Here is a 21,795-nt window from a genome sequence, read left to right as displayed (position 1 = left end):
GAAACCCTCTAAACCCCCCACATACCCTCTGCCCAGCATGTATGTGTTCTGTCATTATATTCCAAAGTGTTCCACAGCCAAACTAATTTGGGAAACACTGATCTAGTTTGACCTCCTGAACACCACACCAAGACGAGACAACAGACTGCATGCTCTTTAGGGCAAGAACTATCTTGTTGTGCAGTGATCAACAATTAGTGCATTGTGGGAACTACCATAACATAAATAATAAGATAGGATGTAAACAGAATGGGATGCCTTGGTGTCTTTTCCTCACCTTGTTTTAGAAGATGCAGCTACTGAAGTACTTGCTCCTTTGTTTAAATTAAATGCAACTAAAAAATAAAGAGATGTTACGCAATTTGTATCCTTCAAACATAATCACATTTAGGGTGTTACAGTGAAGAATTGAAAATTAGAAGCATCACAAAGGTAGAAATATTCATAATTCGAATGTTTTGGCACACCTTAGAAATAAACCGCTTTACACAATACCAGAAGAATACTTCCTTTTCATGCATGACCTTAAAGCACCCTACCAACTCTTAGCCTCAGTGCTCACTTCCCTGCTTTAAATAAAATCATAAATATCCTTCCTAAAATTCTAAACACACTTCTTAAAAGTCCAGTTACCTTTCTCTTCATCATTTTCTCTGTTTAATTCAGTATAGATAGGTATTTCCTGCCAAAAGAAAAATAAAACAAATTTAAAAGGTTGTATTAGCAACTGATACGTGACATCACTGCAGGGGATAATTACTGATATCCATTTTTAAAACTATTGTAAAATTACCAACCAAGCCTGCTATGACACTTTGGCCTGATCAATTAGAGGGATTTGGACTGATATACGTTTAACAGACTATCCACAGGAGCAGATTAGTGGTACAATTAAATAAAGGAAAAGGAGGTGAATGGTATAAATCAGCTTTCCTTAAGTGATCAAGCCAGGCTGGCACAGCATGCCCATTTGCGAAAATTTCACTAGTTTTCACCATATAGATCTGTGGTATTCAACCAGTTCTGAAGTAGTAGTCCTACAGTGAGCTAGTCACTGTTGTTCAACCCAACTACCTACATTCAACTAGCCAAACAGCCACGTGTGGCTAGCACCTAGCATGTTGGACACCAGTGATAGAGGCCATTTGAAAACAACTTGGAACCACAGTTTTCCAACAGCCGAGAGCAGGGTTTCTCAAAGTGTGGTCCACAGACCAGTACCGGTCCTTGGAAAAAAAATACCGGTCCTTATAAAATATACAAATTATATGTGTGTATATATATACACATGGTCCTATTAATTTGGTACATTTCATATTTTCCCACGTAATTAAGGTAACAGCAATAAGTTAGGCACTTAAGTATTTTATATCAAGAGTTATATTATTATCATGTACTATTATTATTGTGAATAAACAGTAAATGTTTATTCATTTTTCTTTATATGCATTTATATTTTTGGGCTGAAAAAAAATGCACTAAAAAAACGGGTTGCAAATATATAAAGTTTGGGAAACCCTGGCTCCAATTCTGCAAAGCATTTGAACACATTTAACTTTAACCATATGATTCACGCCTTCGACAAGTTATAAAATTGTAATGGACCAGTGTTCAGAGTAAGTCGAGCACTTGGGTAGCTGCCCAAGAGAAATTCAGGTGCTGCCCAGATGATTAGCAGAGTGCCCACAGCATCCAACATATGTTTCTATTGGTGGTGCACATCCCATTGTCTTGGTGCACATAACAAAATTTATTCCACCAATGGATATAAAAAAATTAGACAGAACTCTGCAAGATACCCAAGAATTCATCAGCTGAGTCAGAAAATGAGGCTGATGCATAACACTTAATAGAAACTGTTGAATTTTGCAGGCAAAGTTTTGTGACTATTACAATTAAATACAAGTTAGAAATACCTGGAAGGACTGTTGCATCAGAGAACACCAATGCTCTACTATAGTACCACGTCTCTGGCAACGGTCTATACATCATGGGTCAGAAATAACAATAAAAAAAAAGCACAACAACCCACTTTGCACGTCATCAATCCAACAAGAGAGTTACCTAGGGAAAATTGCTCCCTAACCCCAGCTGGTGATCAGCTTGTAACCTGAAATGTGAAGACTGATCACTTGTGTCCTAGCTAAATAATGGTAGATGGAATTCGGCTGGAATATTCTCACAGGGCAGTCCTATTAAGTGTAACTCAAGTATTTACTTAAGAGCACTTTTGAGCCTGAAGATTGGTAAATATAATACCTTCTCACCTGTTCTTTCCCCTCCAAGCCTCTCCTAACTTGCTCTTCAATGAATTTAGCAGTTTTTTCTTCATCATCGAGATCCTGTTTCTTCTTCTTCTCTTGTTCTTGCTGTCTACGGATAGTTTCTGGGTCCCGATCAATATACTGCATATACCAGCCTTTAGGAGTCTCATCCACTTTGCAATAACCTTAAAAAACAAACATCCATCCTATTTCAACAGTCACAATCAAAATCAAACTAAAGAAAAATATTTACATTGTAAAAACTATGTTTATGAAATATGTAAATGCTAGGTCATGTATTGGACTGTATGTAGTGCATCAATGCTTGATTCAATCATGCTGATTTACTGGAGCACGCAATTTTTCCACATCTTATTCTAGAATAGCTGCTTTTAAATTAGCTGAAGGAAAAGCGTATGCTTTAAGCTTATTTTGGAATAGGTCAGTGTAGCTAACAGTGACAAATATACAAGCTTCCTTTTTGTCATGAAAAAAGCATTTTCATTTCCAGATTTTAACAAGGACAAAAGTAAAATAGCTACACCTACAGTATGGTGTGCTAAAGCATAAATTTTACTAGAATGGATTCTATTTACTTACACTTGCAATTTTATTAGAATGAGTTTGCAATTGGCCATGTTACTCATGAGCGAGGCACATAGGTCATTACAATGAATGTCACTGAAACCATCACACCAGGCCACATATTTCCTATGATGGCAATTTACCAGGAAATCTGTTATTGTAAGTATCAATCCTTAAATCTTTCACTAATGGATGAATATTGACTATCTAGGGCCTGAAGCCACATTAACTTGAGCAACAATTGTATATTTGGAGGGAATATTCTGTAATACAGTAAAACTCAGGTTATCCGGCAGTCAGATAACCAAAACACACTGGTAAATGGCACCTGCTGCCCTGCACCAATAACCAGCATATTTGGTAATCCAGCAACGTCCATTCTCTGAGGCATGCCAGATAATAAAGCCTGTATGTAGTTTGTTATTTTAAATGGCAGCTGTTGAAAGCTGATCAGAGTTTTGTTAATAGTTCCAGTGGATGTGGATTAGTGGGCAGAGTGCTGATGAAGCAGGAAAAGAGTCAGAAGTTAATGTTAGATTTTAAATGTATCATGTTCATATCTACTTATGTTGCACTGATATGGGTACAAAAATATATTTGCATACTTTTTTATGTGTTTTTAGTAGTTTGGAATACTCAACAGATTTGACCGATTAGCTACGGACAATGCAGTCTCAATACCCATTTCCTCTAGGAAATAAAATTACCTTCTCTCCCCAACCATTTAGTGAAGTCAGTTAGGGTTTCCCACTGCGTGGCATTCATGTGGATGTGCTCTCGATGGCTGATATATTCATTGTATACAATATTATTGTGGACTCTTTTAGTTCCTAAAACAAAAATATATTACTGTTAAATACAGGCCCATTACTGGTAATTTTTTGATACTGAACTATAATGGGTCATTAAAAAAATAACAAAAATATTTACCAAATCGTCTCCTGAGCAGTTCTAAGAAATCATTTCGGAATTCCCTGATGGAATTAAAAAAAAAAAAAACCCTATGTAAGTAATGCTTGTACAGTTATGTAGCATTTCTACTTGTAAATGACAGAAGATAAATAATTACAAATAAAAAGTATTCAGAGTTATCACTCAGAAAACCCATTTGCTTTTTCACTGGAACACTCTAAAACCAGTATCATACACATATCACTCTCTATATCAGAGGTCTGCAACCAAAATCATGAGAAGAGACATTTTTTCCAATTCAATTATAAAATCAATCCTTCAAGAGCTGCAGTGTACATGAATACAAGACAGTCCTGAATATATAATATCAGACTGTACTTTTCGTCATTCCTATTTTAAGAACAGCGCACACATTATGATTTGTGCCAGTTGTTACCCCCATCTCCTGATTTTACCCGCCTCACTCCCCAAATCCTCCCCCTATCCCCAGGCTTTACCCTCCCATGCTGCAAACCCTCCCCCCTCCCATCACCAGGATTAACCACTCTGAGCTGCAACTTCCCTGCCCCACCTCCAGGCTTAACCCCCTTGAGCACCAACCTGCCCCCTGCCCCCCAGGCTTAACCCCTCTGAGGCCCAACCCTTTAGCCTGATTGACTTGTTAGAGGCCTCTGACACCATCAACTATGCTCTTCCCTTTGAAACATTATCCTTCCTTGGTTTCTGTGACTGTCCTTGCAAGGTTTCTCCAACCTCACTTACTGCTCCTTCAGTTCATCCTCCAGAGGATTCTCCTCATCTTCCCTCCAAATTCCTGTGGGGGTTCCCCAGCGCTTTGCCGCTAGTCCCCATTTCTATCTTATCTCTGGTCAACCTCATCAGTAATTCAAATTCAACTACCATCTCTATGCTGACAACTCACAGATCTACTTTCCTGCTCCAGACCTGCCTCCTTCTCTGTGAACTAAAATCTCAGACCCTCTCGCTGAAAGTTCCTTGGGCTGCCTAGCTGCTGGCTCAATGTGACAGAACAGAGATCTTATTCAGGAGTGGAAGTAAGTGCCTGCACTTAATGCTACACCGGGATCTTGGGAGAGGTGGTGGAGTGTGGCAAGCGTCACCCAAAAAGGGCTGTGCCTCAGCTGGAAGGGGCAGAGCTAACGAAACAGACTCCCCCAGCTAGCCCTTCAGGGCTGCTGACATAGCTGGCGGCCAGGCGCCCCAGTGCTGCACTATCAGCGTCTGGGAACCCCAGATTCTTTTAAATTGCTTGGCACCAGGGCAGCTGTCCCTTTTGTTTACCCCTAACAGGGCCACTAACGGGTGGGAGGCAAAAGGAGCAGAGACATTAAGGCACTGCTGCAATAACACTTTAATGTTAGCTGTTAACGGGTCAGTACTGGCAGCCACATGTGACCAGAATCCTGTTCTGACCCACTTTCACCTCTGTGCTTAGTCTTCCTCACTCTAAGCCCTCCCTGCTATCAACTTTGTTGATTGCAATGTCACCACCCTGACAATCAATCATTCAGGCCCATAATCTGAGTGTCATTCTGGATATGGAGTTCACTCAGATACTCACATCCAAGTTATATCCTTATGTGGCTGATTCCTTGTACATAACACTGGTAGACATGGCTTTTCCTAACCAGCCCCAGAACTAACACACACATTCAAGCAGCTCATTGTTTCACGCCTCATTACAGCTACAACCTTGTCACTGGTCATGACAAAGTCACTCTTCCCCCGTTCGTAACCATTTAAAATGCTATTGCTAAGATAATTTTGCTAACCCATTCCTTTGTCCAGGTCATCCCTCTGTTTGCATCCCTCCACTATCTACTTGCTGTCACTTCCTAGGCTCTTTTACAGTCAATCACCAAGGCTATGTCTGCACTGGAAGCACCTGTCTACAGAAGTTACTGCTGAAAGATTATTTCAACAAAACTTCTGTAGACAAATTGTGTCTACACATAAAAGCAGATCGATCTTTTGATCCACTTTGTTGGTCAAAGGGCCCTCAGGGGATTTACACAGCTTGTCTAGTTTCAGCCAACAAAACGCATTTTGTTTGTAGATGATCTGTGAGTTTTGTTTACAAAACCCCAGTTTTGTCTACAAAACTCTCTAGTGTAGACGTAGCCCATCCTACTCATCATTGCTCATTAATGCTCACCTCCAATCAGTCTATGATGCCAATCTCCACCACACACTTAAGTTTTCTAAATACTTTTGTGCTTTTTTCCATGCTGTCCCTCACACATGGGGAGCATTCCCCATATCCATGAGCAAATCTACCTCACTGTCCACTTCCAAACTATTCCTCAAAACTCTCCTTTGCTATGACATCTAAAAAAACTTTCATAACAATTACCCAGATCATGTGCTGAAACTACTGCCTATCATGCTAATATGGCCACCATGTTTCCTTGTACTTCCCTGTCTGTAGCCACCTGCTGTCTTTTGTCTTAGATTTGTAGGATCTTTGGGCCAGAGACAGCGGTTTTGTTCTGTGTTTTTTCAGCTCCTAGCACAATTTGTTCCACGTCCATGACTATGCTCCTAGGTACTGTGGTAATACAAATAAATAACAATAACAACTTCTACCACTTGACATCTCATTGCTACCAAATTGCAGGTTATAACAATGATCAAGTGCTGCATTCTGACTGGCCACTAAGTTTAAAACTAAACACTTAAAAACTGGATAAATTTTTCAATAATGATTAAGCCCCATTAAGTTGCAGTGAGACTTTTTCACTTAGGTCATTTTGAAACTTTTACCAATCACTATTTAAAAAGTATCTACCAACCAATACTACAGTAAAATTTTTAAAGTTATCAAAATCCAGATTCTTCAATAGGTCTTCCATGGGGCACAAAAACAAGCACCCAGATTCAATTTTGAGAAACTAACTCTGAAAAATAATCCATGAATTGCTGAGGATTCTCGGAAGCAAGTAGCAGCTGTCTCTGGTGGGATTCAGACATACAATGACATTTGAAGCCATTCTGTAAAACAAAAGATAAACATTATGTTGACTTACTAACAAATGGTAATACCAACAAAAATCTAAGCAACAGGTTTAAAAAACAAAACTGACCCTCCCACCTCCCCTGTACTGGTAACACCAATCATCACACAAAGCTTAGACAAAAACTATGGCTCTTGCTTCAGGATTGTTGAAATATTTGTCAGAGCTTTAACACGGTTACAGTGAAAAAAGATTCTCTTTGCTTCAACAACACATCTCTCTCCCCGCCAGCCATTCCCTCTGTGCCCCTCACCTACCCTTGACTTTTCTGACTTTGTCCAAATGGTCCTTACTGCCCAGAATTCCATCTTGAACCCAACGTAGCAAGCATATATGCTCTTTATTTTCAAATCCCTCAAAACACAGTTCTTCTGTGACACCTATCTAGTTTTTATTTTATGTTAATAGTGCTTTATGGCTATTTGATTATTTTATTTTCCAATCAGCTGATGCTCATTATCCTGATGTATTTTTATGGTCCGATACTGAGAGGTTCTGAGCCTTTTCCCTTGATTTCACTGAAAGTTGTGGGCATTCAGTATTTTAGGATCATGCCTTTTGGTCCCAATTTTGCAGACATAATAGCAAGGTGGCTATCTTGCTCACTGACTAATCCATCTGAATACACGTATAAGGTTTTTCTCATACTGAGACCCAAAGGCTTGACCGTAAGGTACAGAGTGTCCATAGCTGCCTTAAGGCACACATGGGCAAGGGTTATCATCTTCTGTTCTGAACAGTATTAAATACTTGGTTTGCAGTCAACAAATGATTTGGGGCTTGTGATTTTGGAGTAGAATATATATCAGTGTCATACAGTACTCATTACAACCTGTGACACATATGTTAGAACCTTGCTACAACTCGGAGAGTAGAAAGAACTAATGCTCCAGATTTGTCCAAGTATTTGTGATACTGATGACCTTCTACCAAAGGACACAGAAAATTTAGTGTACTTATATATTATGCAAAATAACCAAGATTGTTACTGGAGAATATAAGCATCTCATCACAGGACAGTGATATTTGCAAAAACTGAAGCAGAATTCAATCTTTCGCTCTGTTAGTAACCAATTACAATTTTCAATGGCACATGAAACAACTATCAACCAAAAAAGTTAAATCTTCTTCAATGCATTTTATTAATTTGTTTTGTTTGGATTCTTACAATGTAGAAGATTGACTTCAAACAGATGATATTTAAAAGTCTCAGAGGAGTAGCTGTGTTAGTCTGTAGATTCACAAACAACAAGAAGTCCTGTTGCACCTTAGACACTAACGAATTTATTACGTCATGAGCTTTCATGGGTAAAACTCACTTCCTCAGATAGAAAAAAGGTTTTGCATGTAAAAAATTGGGTTTTACCGAAAGAGGCTCAGAGTTCACTGAATTCTATTTGCATTTACAGCTTCCTCTGAAATACATTAGCATGGATGTAACCAAAAGAAAAAGATTAATACAAAAGACTCTTCTGTTCCTGTACATGTAAGCATTTATTAACAGTCTTTCAATTGGTGAGGCCACACCTAAAGTACTGAATTCAGTTTTGGGCTCCTTGGTATTGAAAGGATGTGGATGAATTGGAGAAGGCCCATTGGGGAGTGCAACCAAAATGATTAGGAGGCTGGAGAACATGTCCTACGAGGAGAAGATGAGAGATATGGGCTTGTTTAGTTTGCATAAGAGTGAGTGGCAATTTCATAGCAGCCTCCAACTTCCTGGAGGGGAGCTCAAAGGAGGATGGAGAGAAACTGTTCTCAGTGGTGACAGATAGCAGGACAAGGAACAGTGGTCTCAGATTGCAGTGGGGGAGGTCTAGGTTGGATATTAGGAAAAACTGTGTCACTAGAAGGGTGGTGAAGCTCTAGAATGCATTAGCTAGAGAGGAGGTGAAACCTCCATCCCTGAAAATTTTTAAGTCCTGTCTGAGATGATTTAGTTAGGATTTGGTCCTGCTTTGGGCAGGGGGCTGGACTCGATGACCTCCTGAGCTCCCTTCCAGCCCTCGGATACTATGTGCTGGTTTGTGTTGCTACTGCTGAGAGCGATGCCACTTCCCATCCCCACCCTAGGAGGGGAGGAGAGAGGGACCTTGCCCAGCTCCACCCTGACGGGTGCCCTATCCCGACACAGATCCCCACCCCAGCCAGGGGCCACCTTCCGGGTTACAGCCCAGGCTGCTGATCTGTTCTCATGCCCTAAACGAGCCCAGCTCCCCTCCCCAAGCTCCCCCTCCCCGGCCCCGGCCCCGGCCCCGGCCCAGCCCTGCCCGGCTCACCTCGTCCCGACACTGCTTCTGGCACATCTGACAATACCAGCGGAGCTTCTGCAGCCCCTTGGACTTGATGCGGTTGGCGATGGCCTTAGGGCTCAGGAAATCCGACTTCCCCATGGCGACCGCCGGCGGACTCCCCCGAGCCCCGACCGGAAGCGAAAGGACACGACCCCAGAACCTCTTCCGCCGGCGGGCCGCGAGAACGCCGTTCGCCCCGCCTCCTTCGGGCGCGGCGCGTGCGCTGTGGGGCGGCTCTGACCTTCAGCCGGGCGGCAGCAGCCAGCGGTGGGGAGACGCGTCGCCATGTTCACCCGAGGGGCTGCGGTTCTGGTCTACCAGCCGCAATGGTAACGGCGGGGAGCAGGCCTGAGCTAGGTGCACGGCTGCCGAGAGGGAGCGGCCCGTGGGGCTGGGGCCTGACGAGCGACGGACGGCAGCGGCAGCCCCGGTGCATCGGGCCTCCGAGCAGAGGGTGCTCGGCAGCAGGAGACGGGCAGCGAGGGGGGCTGGAGGCTAGGCCGTGGGGGGAGGGGTCTGTGCAGCGCTTAGGGGCTGGTCCCAGGCTAGGGGCGTGCGGGGGGACACCACAGTCGTTAACTCTTGTTGGGCCAGTGAACGGGACACGGGGCTGCCCCACGGTCCCCGAGAGTTCCCCCTGCTCCTTTCCCCCGAAGAGGCACATCCGGGGGGAGCTGGAGAGTCGGGGCCCTGAGCCTCTGTCTGGCCAGTCCCTTGTCTGTGGCCAAGTCCCACTGATGCGGATCAGAGCTGTGTGCACGTGTGGGGTGGGGTTCATAGCTATTCAGGAAAGCTGGGGGGCAGGACTCCTCAGATGAGGGTTTTACCATTAACGTGACTTGAATGATCTTTCTTCTCCCTGCCCCATGTAAACCCTCAATTCTAATTGTCCACTCCAAAATCTGAGGAAATGAGGTTTACCCAGGAAAGCTCATTATCTTGTAAATTTGTTAACATTTAAGGTGCTACAGGAGTGCATGTTGTTTTTGAAGCTGTAGACTAACAGCTATCCCTCTGAGAGGAGTATGCTGTTTTAAATTGGCAGGGAAGACAGGTTCCCTGCCCCAAAGATCATACATATTGTATACAAGAAATACAGATTAAGGAAGTGGGCAGGGGAAGGAATACAAAATCCAGTCAAATGTGTCATTTTTTCTTTTACATTGTAATGTTAAATTATATGAATTAAATTACAGGTCTGTCAGGTTATGCATATGAGCAGTGGACAGTTAGTGGTGGGAGATCAACTGAAAAGTGAGTTTATAGGAGTGGGGTTATAATGTTTAGGGTTAGAGGAACTTTGCCTCTTAACAAAGAGAGAAGCTAGTCTGCCCTTGTAGGTGACAGGTGCAGCAAACATCATAATGGTCTTGTCAGTTATTGAAGAGAAGTATCATCCATTTACTTTATTTTCATAGAGGCTCTTAAATCTTTTGAAGTTGTGGATGTTGGTTTGTAACTTTGAGTTTTCTTCCCCCTACTACTCTCTGTTTGTAGCACGTCAATAACAGTGTTTTTTCAAGACAGTGAATGCTATACAATGCTGTATGTTAAATTTAATTAGTATGCCATAGCAATAAAGTATAAACCAAAGATGTGCTTTGCATGGGAAGAATGGAAAAAGGGAGAAGACCCAAATGAGGTGCAGAATATGAATCAACACAGAATGAAGTGTATTTTTGTTGTAGCTTCATCAAGAAGCAACAACCCACTTTTATATTGACAAGTATTTTCCAGAGATTAGATAATTATAGGGAAGTTTAGAGTAGCACTTAACACATGTTAAATGTTTCTGTTAATTTCCAGGGGCCAAGTCAGGAATATGGCCACTTTAAAAGACAGTAAGTACTTTTGATTTATTTATAATATATAGGAAGATGGGAGGAATGGGATACATTGCAAAGTAGCATTCTTAAAATGCAATATTAACTGAAACTGTAACTGTCTTGGTTCAGTAAATTAATTGTGAAGGAAAACATCTCCATTTTTAATTTTAAAAATGCCAACTTGGAGGTTTTGAAGTTGTTGTTCAGGTCACCAGCTCTGCCAGGTAGGCAACTTAGTGATAAATTGTCTGAAGTGACCGTCATAAGAGGGTCTTGAGATCCCCTTTCACAAAAGCAACTCAAACAGAAAAACTCCCTTAATAGCATCTGGTTGGTGGTGTGTGTAGACCAGAAGAAGGATATGTAACTGAAATTAAAAAAGCAACTGCGAGAGTTTTACACTAAGCATAACAAAGTAGTTAGTTTTCATATGCATACTTCCAAAAACCAAAAGCTTTGAGTGGAGGCTGCTGTTATTGCTTTAATGTCATTCTATTTTTCAAACCAAAAGATTGTAGTTACTACTTTTAGTCACCTAGCTGCTAAGCTTCTTTTTCAAAATGGCAAAATTAGTGTCAAATACTGTTGGGACTGGACAATATAATGCATTAATAAACTCATACTTCAGCCATCCAAATAAGTAATGTTTAAATGTGGGCTTGATGAACAAGGGTAAATTGGTTTCAGCTATGACCAGATTCTGAAGGATCCTTGTGGCTAGCAATCACAAGATAATTTGCTGGCTGATCTATGTTTGGGAGAATAACCTGGGACTCACAGATTAAACTGTAAAGAGAAGCTGCTTATGCTGTGACCAGTTACAATCAAAGCTGCCAGCTTCCTGTTTTCATAAACATGAATTTACCCATGATTGATTAGTTTTCCATCAAAAAAGGCATCATTCATCAAAAGGTCTTAAGGAAACTGATTTATTTTAAAGATACTGTTAAGTTTAAAGAGTAACTTCAGAAAATCCTCACTGACACTTTTGTTTATTAAAACAAATAATTGAAAAGTAAATTAACAGTAGATTTTTACATGGCTTCTTTTTGTAGATTTTGTGTATGTCTCTCATTTTGGAGAATAAAAATAAACTTCCTCAGTTTTGCTTATTTCTAGGTTTATCTAATTATTCTTTTAGGTTTTCATAGACTAACGTGTTCCAATCTCTGTGCAAATACTGCAAAGGAAGTTTGTTATTCTTTGTCTTTTTGAAATCCTTTTCCATTTCTTTCATTTCATTTTTTAATTCATAGTAACATTTCTAAAATTATACTGTATAATTTTTGTGTTAAAATATGCTTGCTTTGCCAAAATCCAGAGCTGGGACCAAATTTGACTGGACTGTGCCACTTTAAAATATTGAGCTGCATTTACTTCAGGAAATAGATGTGATGACTTGAGGAGTGCATTCATGGAAAAGGTAGAGATAGAAGGAAAAAATATGAATGAATATGGAGCGTTAATTTATACCCCGGCTGCATCAGTCTGTTTCTAGAGATATGAAAAAAACTTTCTCCTCTTTTAGATAGGGTCTGTTCAGTTAAATGGACCATGGGATGAGTGTCATACGTTTGTATTTAGAAACATAAGAATGACCACAGCAAGTCCATGTAGCTCAGTGGCTGGTGTCAGGTGCTTAAGTGAGGATGAAAGAACAAGGCAATCTACAACAGTAACATAGAGATCCATCCTGTCAGTCAGTCCCAGTATTTGCCAATCTGAGGCTTAGGGCCACCCAGAGCATGGGATTGCATCCCTGATTATCTTCCCTAATAGCTGGTAGGTGCCTATCCACCATCAATTTACATAACCTTTTTTTTTTAAATCCAGTTACACTTTTGCCATTCACAATATTATGTAGCAACAAGTTCCACAGGTTGACTGTGTATTGTGAGAAGAACATCTTTTTGTCTGTTTTTAAACTTGCTGCCTCTTAATTTGGTTGGGTGATTCCTACTTCTTTTGTAATATGAAGGAGAAATTAACGCTTCTTTATTCACTTTCTCTACACCATGGATGATTCTATAGAGACCTCTATTACATTCTCCTTTAGATGCCTCATTCACACGCTGCATATTCCCAGTCTTTTAAATCTCTTCTCCTGTAGAAGCTATTCCATGGCTTTAATAATTTTTGTTGCCTTTCTTCATACCCTTTTTTTATTTCTAATGTATCTTTTTTGAGATGGTGTGACCTGAACTACATGCAGTTTTCAAGGTGTGGGACACCATCAATTTAGATAATGGCATTATGGTAATCTTCTATTGCCTTAGCTATCCCTTCCCTAATTGTTAGCTTTTTGATTGCTACTGTACACTGAGTGCATGTTTTCAGGGACCTGTCCGTGATGACTCCAAGATCTGTTTATTGAGTGGTAACTGCAAATTTAGATCCCATCCTTTTGTATGTATAGTATATTTTCCAATATATATTCCTTTGTGTTTATCAACATTGAATTTCATCTGCCATATTGTTGCCTGGTCACCTAGTTTTCAGAGATACTTTTATAGGTCTTTACAATCTATTTTGGATTTAACTGTCTTGAGTAGTTTTGCATCTGCAGATTTTGCTATGAATGTGTTGAACAACACTGGACACAATGCAGATCTTTGGGGAACACTGCTATTTATCTTTCTCTGTTCTGAAAACTAAGTTTATTCCATTTGTAGTAAAAAGTGTCGCTCACATTCTGCCGAAATTGCTACTCTTATTATTTTGTTGGTTAAAATTTAATTTGAAATCTCATTTGTTTTTTATATTGCCATATCTCTCATAGAAACTGATTAATTTGTAACTACTAGAAACTTATGCCAAATTTTAATCCTCAAATGTTTTTAGTTACCAGGCGTTTAAAGTCAATCAAGAACATTCAGAAAATTACCAAGTCCATGAAGATGGTTGCTGCTGCAAAGTATGCTAAAGCTGAGAGGGATCTGAAGCCTGCTAGAGTTTATGGAGTAGGAGCCTTGGGTAAGAGAAATTAAGCCTATGTGGTGTTTGACATCAGAATTGAGGGGGAGCATTTCAGTGAAACTCCTGGTCCTAAAATCCCCTATGTACTTGTTAAAGTTTCTAGGGTAAACTTTCGAAAGGAGAATCCATATCTTAGCCAGTGTGAACTTTCATATTTTAATTGATTTTTAAAATTGTATTTTCTGCTAGCTTCTGCTGAATATTTTGTTATAACTTTTAGGATCTTTATAAAAACATAAGAAACATTTTGCCACCATCTGTGTTTATAATCGTCTTTTGGGTTAGCTTGGAAATACCACCTAACAATTTGGGGCCCACGTCTTCTCTTGTGTCCCTTCTCGCTTCCTGCATGTTTGTTTGGTACATCTTCAATTTAAATGCTGTTGCTGTTACTAGTAAAGCTGGAGGAAGAATATGCATCTGAGTTTCCTTTGGAATGGTGTATAAGAATAATGCATCAATGCACCAATGAAATGGACTAGACACACAGAGCTGCCAAAATGTGGCTGGGTCCTTTTTTAGAAATGGTTCTAATCAAAATAGGTGTCCATATTGTTAGTCAGTCTCAAAATGTATCTAGGCAATCGCTAACTTTGAATACAGATGTTCCAACTTTTTTTCCCCCCCACCAGCTCTCTATGAGAAATCAGAAATAAAGGTCCCTGAAGACAAGAAGAAACACCTCGTTATTGGTGTGTCCTCTGATCGTGGTCTCTGTGGTGCTATCCATACCTCTGTTGCTAAAGCTATGAAAACTGAAATTAACACCCTCTCAGATGCAGGGAAGGATGTCATGGTGGTTGGAGTGGGTGACAAGTTAAGAGGCCTGCTTCAAAGGTAATCTTTGGAGAGAAGTGCCTTAAATTTTCTCTAGAAGCTCTCAAGGTTTCTATCGTTTAATAAACTGCTTGGAATAAATAGACTAATTTATTTTAAAATGGCTGTGAAAAACCAAGTTTGTGAAACAAATGCCTGAAATTTACGCTAAAATTATTTTTGCTGAATTGTGTTCTGTGTTAATTTATTGCCCTACACTGGTCATTCCAATGTATTTCAGTAGAATTGGTGAGAGGACCCTCGCTATTGTCAAAGTTGGGGGTACATTTCATGGAGCCATTCCAGCGATCAAAATTTTGCATAAATAAAATTCCGTTCACCTACTCCTACAGTGGGTCTACCTAAAGCTAAACGTGGGATAAGTGTTTACCTAAATCAACGCCTAGAGTTGCATTCTGCAATAGCACATTGGCTCGGTTTTTAGACGTGCTTGGTTTTATTTTAGGACACATGGTAAGCATTTCCTGGTAACATTCAAAGAAGTGGGAAGAAAACCCCCCAGCTTTGGAGATGCTTCATTGATTGCCTCAGAGCTGCTAAACTCTGGATACGAATTTGACGGAGGATCTGTTATCTATAATCGATTCAGGTAAGATCAACTGAAACTGGTCTTTGTTTATTTTTCATTTGTTTGAACAGTACGCAGAAAGGAGTGGAATGAAGGGTTTTATGTCATAAGCAATATGGAAGCAGTATTATGTACGTTGAGTGAAATAATCAGAAAAGTGATTGTGATCCAGCATGCTTAGTTTTCATGTAAAAAAATCAAGCTTTCAAATAATCAAAATACATGTATAAGCTTAGATGTGCTTTAAGAATTACTGTAAAGCATGAACCTGCCAAGAGCTATGTTTGGGGTTCTGTTCTTTATTCCTGTTCATAGTTGAGCGTGTTAGAAGAAGAATAAAATTGTACTGGTGTTGGGTGTTTGAGGTGTCAGCTATTCACAGTAGACCCACAGAATGCTGCTATTCAGGTTTTGGAATGTAAAAGTGTTTTTCATCAGTTTTTAGATTAGGTTTACAGTAGTTCTTTTTACAGTAGTAGAGATCTTGAAAAATCACTTTGTTTCATATAGGTCTGTCATCTCTTACAAGACGGATGAAAAACCTTTCTATTCTTTTGAGACAGTTTCTGGTGCTGGTAAGTAGTAAAATTGACTATTCAGTCCTGTTCAGTGAATAAAACTCTGACTACTTCTGCTCTAGAGAGTTTTGACAAAACTCTGAGCATCTGCTCACACAATGTGTTGCATTAATAGAAACTGTAGACAAAAAAAGTCATGTCGATGCACCAGGATGCCCTTTCATCAACAGAATGAGTTAAAAGATTATCTGTTTTTATGTGTAGACGCGATCTGTCAACAAGTTTTGTCGGAACAACTCTTTGAACATTAAACTTCTGTAGACAGATGCTTCTAGTATCGACATAGCCTTTCTGTTATGGTCTATCAGTTAGTTGTCATTAAAAAAAAAAAAAAAAAACAGGCACGTGCTAAGCAAAATTGGGTTAAGTACTTAAAATGTCTGGCAATGCAAGAATTTCATTTTGTGAGGGTGGGATAGTGTTCAAGATCTTATGGCTTTTAAGTGTTTTGTGTGTTGTATGCTCCATTAACAATACTTTGGGATTTGGCCTCTGGTGGCAGGGGCTTGAGTTTGCTCCTTTTTATGTCAAACAAGAAGTTTTGTTGAAATTTGATTTCAGTATGAACAAGATTGGGTATTATGAAGCAACAGCACATAACTATTAAAGCTACAGTATCTTGAGTAGGGTGACTCATTTTGCTTACTTCTGCTCTTACTTATTCTTACAGAAAGCATTAGTATCTATGATGATATTGATGCTGATGTGCTGCGAAACTACCAAGAATTTACATTAGCAAACATCCTCTTCTACTCTCTGAAGGAATCCACCACCAGCGAGCAGAGTGCCAGAATGACTGCTATGGACAATGCAAGCAAAAATGCATGTAAGGCTACTCTGTGGGGTTTATGGGACTTCCGCAGTCTAGCATGATTAAGCAGAAGTTCACTGTCTCTTGTGTACGTTCTTGAATGTTTTTTCCAAGTATTTGTTAATTAAGGAAGACACTCCATTTTCTAGCCCATCCCCCTACTTACCAAGTCCCCCAATCTTAGTTACTGTCTCTTCAGGCAATACAGCTAAGTTTCCCTTCCAGAGATATCAGCCTTACTCTGTCGCTAGGGAAAAGGTCTACAGTTCAGTGATACTGTATTTGTACCCAGTTCTCATATATGCAAGGCAAGAGTGGCTAGAAGTGGAATGCAGGATTCCTGTGTAACAGCGTAAAGTACCTTGATGGCTCCAGTACTGCCATGAGTCCTTTATGCTTTTTTTCAGTTTCTGTCAAGCCAAAATTTCAGAAAGCTAAACAGCAAATGAGTTTGAGAGGGGTAATTGCAATTATTACTGAATCAGTTTTCTAAATAGGGAACTGAAGTGAAGTTTTAAATATCTTGCTCAAGGTCACAGAGCAAGTTGAGCAAGCAGTAGAACTTAGTTAAATCCATTTTTTTTCTACCTCAGTCAGAACCACTAAGTTTTGGGGCTACCATACTGCAGTGTGACAAATGAGGTGGAACTTGCTGCTAATGGTACTTTTTAATGACTTAATTGAAAAAACAAACAAGCAAGCAAAATGCTAGCTAAATATTTTTTTTAAATATTATTTGGTCAGCTCTAATTTAGATCCCAAATGTAAGGTTTTTTATCTGTGTGAAACTAAAATGGTTTTATGCACCCTAAGATCAAGAGCTTCTATATTTTTATTTTAAATTCCAGTGAAAAATCATTGTTCAGATTTAACCATCTCGAAGTGCCTGCAACCTGAGCGTTTTGTCAGTACACTGGTGCTTCAAACAGAAATGATATTCCTGTCCATCTTTGTTGTCTGAGTACAAAGCAAAAAGTGAGCAATTGCCATGAACAATGGAAAGCAAATGGCTTTCAGATTTAGTATGTGGTGGTAAGGATATTTTAAAATATGCACTTACATTATGCAGAGGATAGCACAGTGAATTCAGAAGGCTCCTATTATGTGAGAGGTAGGGGAATTTGGGGACATTGTCTTGCTGGTTGCCTTCTTTCAATACCTAAGGGAGGTCCCTCTCAAGCTCCAAGCAAAAAGTAATGAGAGACCAGGCAGATTCCCAATTGGGCATTTCTGCTGGTAAGGACAATGGGAAATTGCTTATACAATTGCTGCTTCTCCCTTTGTGAGAGGATGTTCTAGTATAGCTATCCAGGAGGGAGCACATTGATGCACAGCTACAGGAGACTCAATGGTAGTGAGGTCTCAAGTGATTAAACACAGGATTGTTTTAGCAAATTACAGCTTGATGCATTCACTAGTTTCAGATACTGTAATTAAAGCTGACCAAATAAACTCAGAATACATTTTGGTACACAGAACCCTTTTTTGCCCCCCTTTCGTTGGTAGTTAACAGTACATTGCAATGGTTTGCCCAGTTGTTGGTGTGAATTAACAACTTTGTTCTGCTCAAATCAAAGAGAAACGTATGTAATTTTTTCAACTCTTCGATTCTACTGTCTAAAATTCATTCTTTATTTGTAGCTGAGATTATTGACAAATTGACCTTGACGTTCAACCGTACCCGCCAAGCTGTCATCACCAAGGAGCTTATTGAGATAATTTCTGGTGCTGCTGCTCTGTAAGTATCTGTGTAAATGTGCAGCATGCTGTCTTTCACTGAGGTCAGTTTAATGTTCAAATATCCTGCTGTTTACATCAAAGTTATTGGGAGGGTGGAGCAACCGTGGTTCTAAAACTAATGGTAAAAATGACGCATCACTACTTGCATAATTATGTATTCTGCTTTAATAAATTTCAGTGACTGGTATGATACTTAAAGCCTGAATTCAGCTCAGTTTGCCTGAACAGCTACTGGCTGGTGGAGAAACATCTGTAGCCATGAATCTGCATAGTGTTAATGGGAAGTGGGTCTTTGCCCCTCTTCACCCTCCAGTGGACACCCATGTCTTCCCATTCTATGGATGTAATTACTACCTGGGCCTTTTTTACGTCCAACCTTGGCTCAGACAGCTCCAAATCTCTCTGGCTGTATCTATGCTACAAAAAATAATTTTGAAGTTGCTTACTTTGAAGTACAATTTTGAAGTTGCATGTCTACACCCACCCTACTTCGAAATTAAACTTAGAAGTAGGGCACTGCTCCTTTTCTGGGAATGAAGTAAGGACTTTTGAAGTTGGGCCCTAAGTAAGGGAAAATGGGTGTAGAGATTCTGCTGGCTACTTCAAAGTAGTGCCTAACTTTGAAGTTAGTTCATAGTGTAGACACAGCCTGTGTGGCGCAGTGTAGTTTCTTGATAAATTGGCCTTTCTTCTGAATAAACCAGCTCTTATGTAGCTTATAAGGGGAGGGGTAACTTTTTTGTTAAATGGAATTGAGTTTGTTTGGATATAAATGTGCATTTTAATGAAATAGAATCAGTTTAGCTCTGGTGTGTTTTGCTCACTACTACCAAGCTTTGCCACTCTGCTAGGAGCTGCAGAACACTGTGTGCTATGGACGATAAGGGGGGTTGTGCTTAAACTCATATAATTGGTTTACTATTATAGATGCAATATAAATTAATTCTCATCAGCATATTAGGCTTGTGTTCTAATTACAGATATAGATCAGTGCACATTCATAACTAATTTGTGTACAGAAATGGTTGGAAAACACTTGGTGCTACAACTGCATGTGTGCGCGTTTTTTAATGAGCTGCTTATTTTATATTTAATCTGCTCAGTGACACATCCTTGGTTGAATCACGAGAATAACTGCCTTAGTTTGCATGAATTGCTTCTTAACCAGCTTGTTCTGCTTTTTCCCATAAAAACATTACTAGGGGATAATCGGAAAGCAAGTTTCATCGAAAGTCAAGAGGTAAAGTAAAGAAGTAGAAACTAGGTTCTTCCAAAGATGGTTAGGTGCTGATGATGCTGATGAGGTTAAATGAGACATTTCTGAATTGCAACACTGAAATGTGATTATGTCCCCTCTTTTAAACTTTTGGGGCAGTCATTCAGGGAATGATTAGCATGTCCCCATGTGTAATCAGATTGCAGAGACCACCTTGTCAACTAGTACCATAGAAAACTGTTTTTAATCATCGCTATTACTGGATGTTGCCACCTATGTAACAGGTTTATAATGTTGTGCCTTAGGGTTCTAGAGAGCTTTCATGCACATAACACGTGGGGAAGGGGAAAGAACTGAGAGATCCGCATGTCACATGATGTGTACAAATCCACAGTCCCTATGTATAGTTTAATTCAATGGTGTTGAACCACTGAACTCTTTATACAGTCATTAGTTTTAAAGTTATAGTATCATAAGCATATGTATTTTATAAATGCAGACATGACCCTGTCCAGCCCCCTGAAGGATTTACAGTAGTTTACAGTGCACGAATGCAGAGATTCAGATTAAAAGGAATGAAAGAAGTGGTTTTAAAGACTAAGTGCCCTCTGAGTCCACCTAACTAAAGTGAGAACTGTTCAAAGCTCTGGGGCAGCATGAAAAGACAGTGGAGATATTTGAATATAGATACATGTGATATTTGTGTAAACTTGAAATATTTTTGTATTTTTATAGGTAAAGAATGAAGGAGCTCATCTAGAGTTGATTTGATTTTCTTATATCCATTGACAAAGCTGATGGTCCATCATTCTGTGAAGAGTTCATGGGGTAAACCTGAAATATTTGTAAATTATCTTACAATAAACCACCTACATGAAACAAATCTCTTTTTGCATGTGAATATTTGGATCAAAGAGAATATATTACCTTTTGAAAACAGCTGTTTACTGCTTATAATCTGTTTTTGACGTAGCTAGTGTGTAAGCTGGTCTTCCTTAAAGAAGCACAGGAATTGTGATTCAGAGAACAAATTGCCTAGATAATGTTATCCTCAGAGGATATTCAGTATCTCATGTTTCAAAAGACAGTATAAAGGCTGTGTAATGCAGCTATTTACTAGCCAAGTGCTTTCAGGAAGTATGCACAAATTCATATTGCATTTTATTATCCTATAAAGTTTTGGGTTTTCTTTGTCCAACATGGTGTACAAACTACTGTCCCCTGGATCTTGTATTCTAAAGCAAAGTTCTGAGTGGCAGATGTGTGGAGCTTTTTAAATCTCTTTAAAATATTGTCTAGAACTGTGCATTCCTACACTTTACTAGTCAATAATGACACTGAAAGAGTTGATATTGTGTGGAGGAAATTTGAGGAGATTGTAGTTTGATGCACTGGGGGAAAGAAGAGTCTATATGTTTGGAGTGATGTGGAAGAAGGAACGAAGGAAAGAGGGATGCAGTACAAGAAGATGGGTAAGAACAGTTCTGATATAATTTTAACAGGTTCAAAGCCTTGAAGATTAGAATTGAATCTCTGGTGAATGACAGGAAAAGCAGCCAAAGAGACTTGGGAAGTGATGTTATTGAGTGTCAGGAAGATCTTAAGTGAAATGTTTCAATAACGGTACTCTATGGAAAACCAGAGATGAACAGGTTTTGTAAAGTGATGACAGTTACACTGGTCATTGAAGTATGTAGGCTGGTAGCCATGTTTGTTGCCAATGGCAACTTTGAATGATGCTGGCAACTTTGACAAGTCCCAGAGCATTTTGGGGGGGCGGGGGTGTGTGTTTCTGGCAGCCAAAATATGCTAAACATTTTAGTCCTATGGATGAGGAGTCCCTAACCTGAAGGGCTTACAGTCTTAGGCCTTGACCCATTTACACTCGAGTGTAACTTTACTGATGAGTAGTTAGCTGCTTGCTTTTTCTTCCATCCCCAAACTGTTGGCTACTTGTTCCTTCTTCTGCCATAAGTTAGCTGAGACATAACTGCTTTCACACTGCAATCCTAAAACCAGAAAGTCAAGAAATCTTTGTGCTATTAATTGTTTTACTTATTGTGGCGGGGTGGAGGTGAGAAACAGCAGCTGTTGAAATGGTTACCAAATCAATTTTCTCTAACTTCTGTTTCCTGTCTTTTTTCTTTTTTTCC

At 39.7% G+C, this 21,795-nt stretch overlaps 2 protein-coding genes across 7 annotated transcripts in view; one reads left to right on the top strand and one right to left on the bottom strand.

Moving 5' to 3' along the window:
- Positions 1-9,221, bottom strand: part of KIN (Kin17 DNA and RNA binding protein) — a 51,067-nt gene extending 41,846 nt beyond the window's left edge. For all 4 annotated transcript variants that reach the window (XR_012642350.1, XM_074975558.1, XM_074975572.1 and 1 more), the window contains exons 1-7: positions 9,076-9,221; positions 6,679-6,773; positions 3,780-3,823; positions 3,557-3,679; positions 2,268-2,449; positions 634-682; positions 278-335 (exon numbers count right to left, since the gene is read on the bottom strand). Coding sequence is in view for 3 of the 4 variants with exons in the window: in XM_074975558.1 (XP_074831659.1) it covers positions 278-335; positions 634-682; positions 2,268-2,449; positions 3,557-3,679; positions 3,780-3,823; positions 6,679-6,773; positions 9,076-9,189 (665 nt within the window). In the remaining variant the exon portion in view is untranslated. The remainder of the gene's footprint in view (positions 1-277; positions 336-633; positions 683-2,267; positions 2,450-3,556; positions 3,680-3,779; positions 3,824-6,678; positions 6,774-9,075) is intronic.
- Positions 9,222-9,300: 79 nt separating this feature from the next.
- On the top strand, positions 9,301-20,525 carry ATP5F1C (ATP synthase F1 subunit gamma). 3 transcript variants are annotated; one of them, XM_075018187.1, is made up of 10 exons: positions 9,301-9,419; positions 10,897-10,931; positions 13,758-13,889; positions 14,525-14,729; positions 15,175-15,318; positions 15,808-15,872; positions 16,546-16,701; positions 18,328-18,424; positions 19,629-19,666; positions 20,378-20,525. In XM_075018187.1, exons 1-9 carry the CDS (start codon positions 9,376-9,378, stop codon positions 19,633-19,635), a joined length of 885 nt encoding a protein of 294 aa, XP_074874288.1. In that variant the 5' UTR covers positions 9,301-9,375; the 3' UTR covers positions 19,636-19,666; positions 20,378-20,525. The 3 variants fall into 3 exon arrangements, with proteins under 3 accessions (XP_074874288.1, XP_074874296.1, XP_074874304.1); XM_075018195.1 differs by lacking the exon at positions 19,629-19,666; XM_075018203.1 differs by lacking the exons at positions 19,629-19,666; positions 20,378-20,525 and having other exon boundaries at positions 18,328-18,428.
- Positions 20,526-21,795: the final 1,270 nt, after the last annotated feature.

The sequence above is a fragment of the Carettochelys insculpta genome, chromosome 1 (genome assembly GCF_033958435.1).
Source record: "Carettochelys insculpta isolate YL-2023 chromosome 1, ASM3395843v1, whole genome shotgun sequence".
Classification (NCBI taxonomy): Eukaryota; Metazoa; Chordata; order Testudines; family Carettochelyidae; genus Carettochelys; species Carettochelys insculpta.
This window is presented reverse-complemented; position numbering and strand designations above follow the sequence as displayed.

What these genes read in the sequence shown, in the direction of transcription:
- ATP5F1C (XM_075018187.1), top strand. Translation starts at nt 9,376, where the DNA reads ATGTTCACCCGAGGGGCTGCGGTTCTGGTCTACCAGCCGCAATG. An exon ending in TGAGACAGTTTCTGGTGCTG is followed by an intron (nt 15,873 to 16,545) that starts GTAAGTAGTAAA and finishes TTATTCTTACAG; the next exon opens with AAAGCATTAGTATCTATGAT. An exon ending in CAATGCAAGCAAAAATGCAT is followed by an intron (nt 16,702 to 18,327) that starts GTAAGGCTACTC and finishes CTTTATTTGTAG; the next exon opens with CTGAGATTATTGACAAATTG.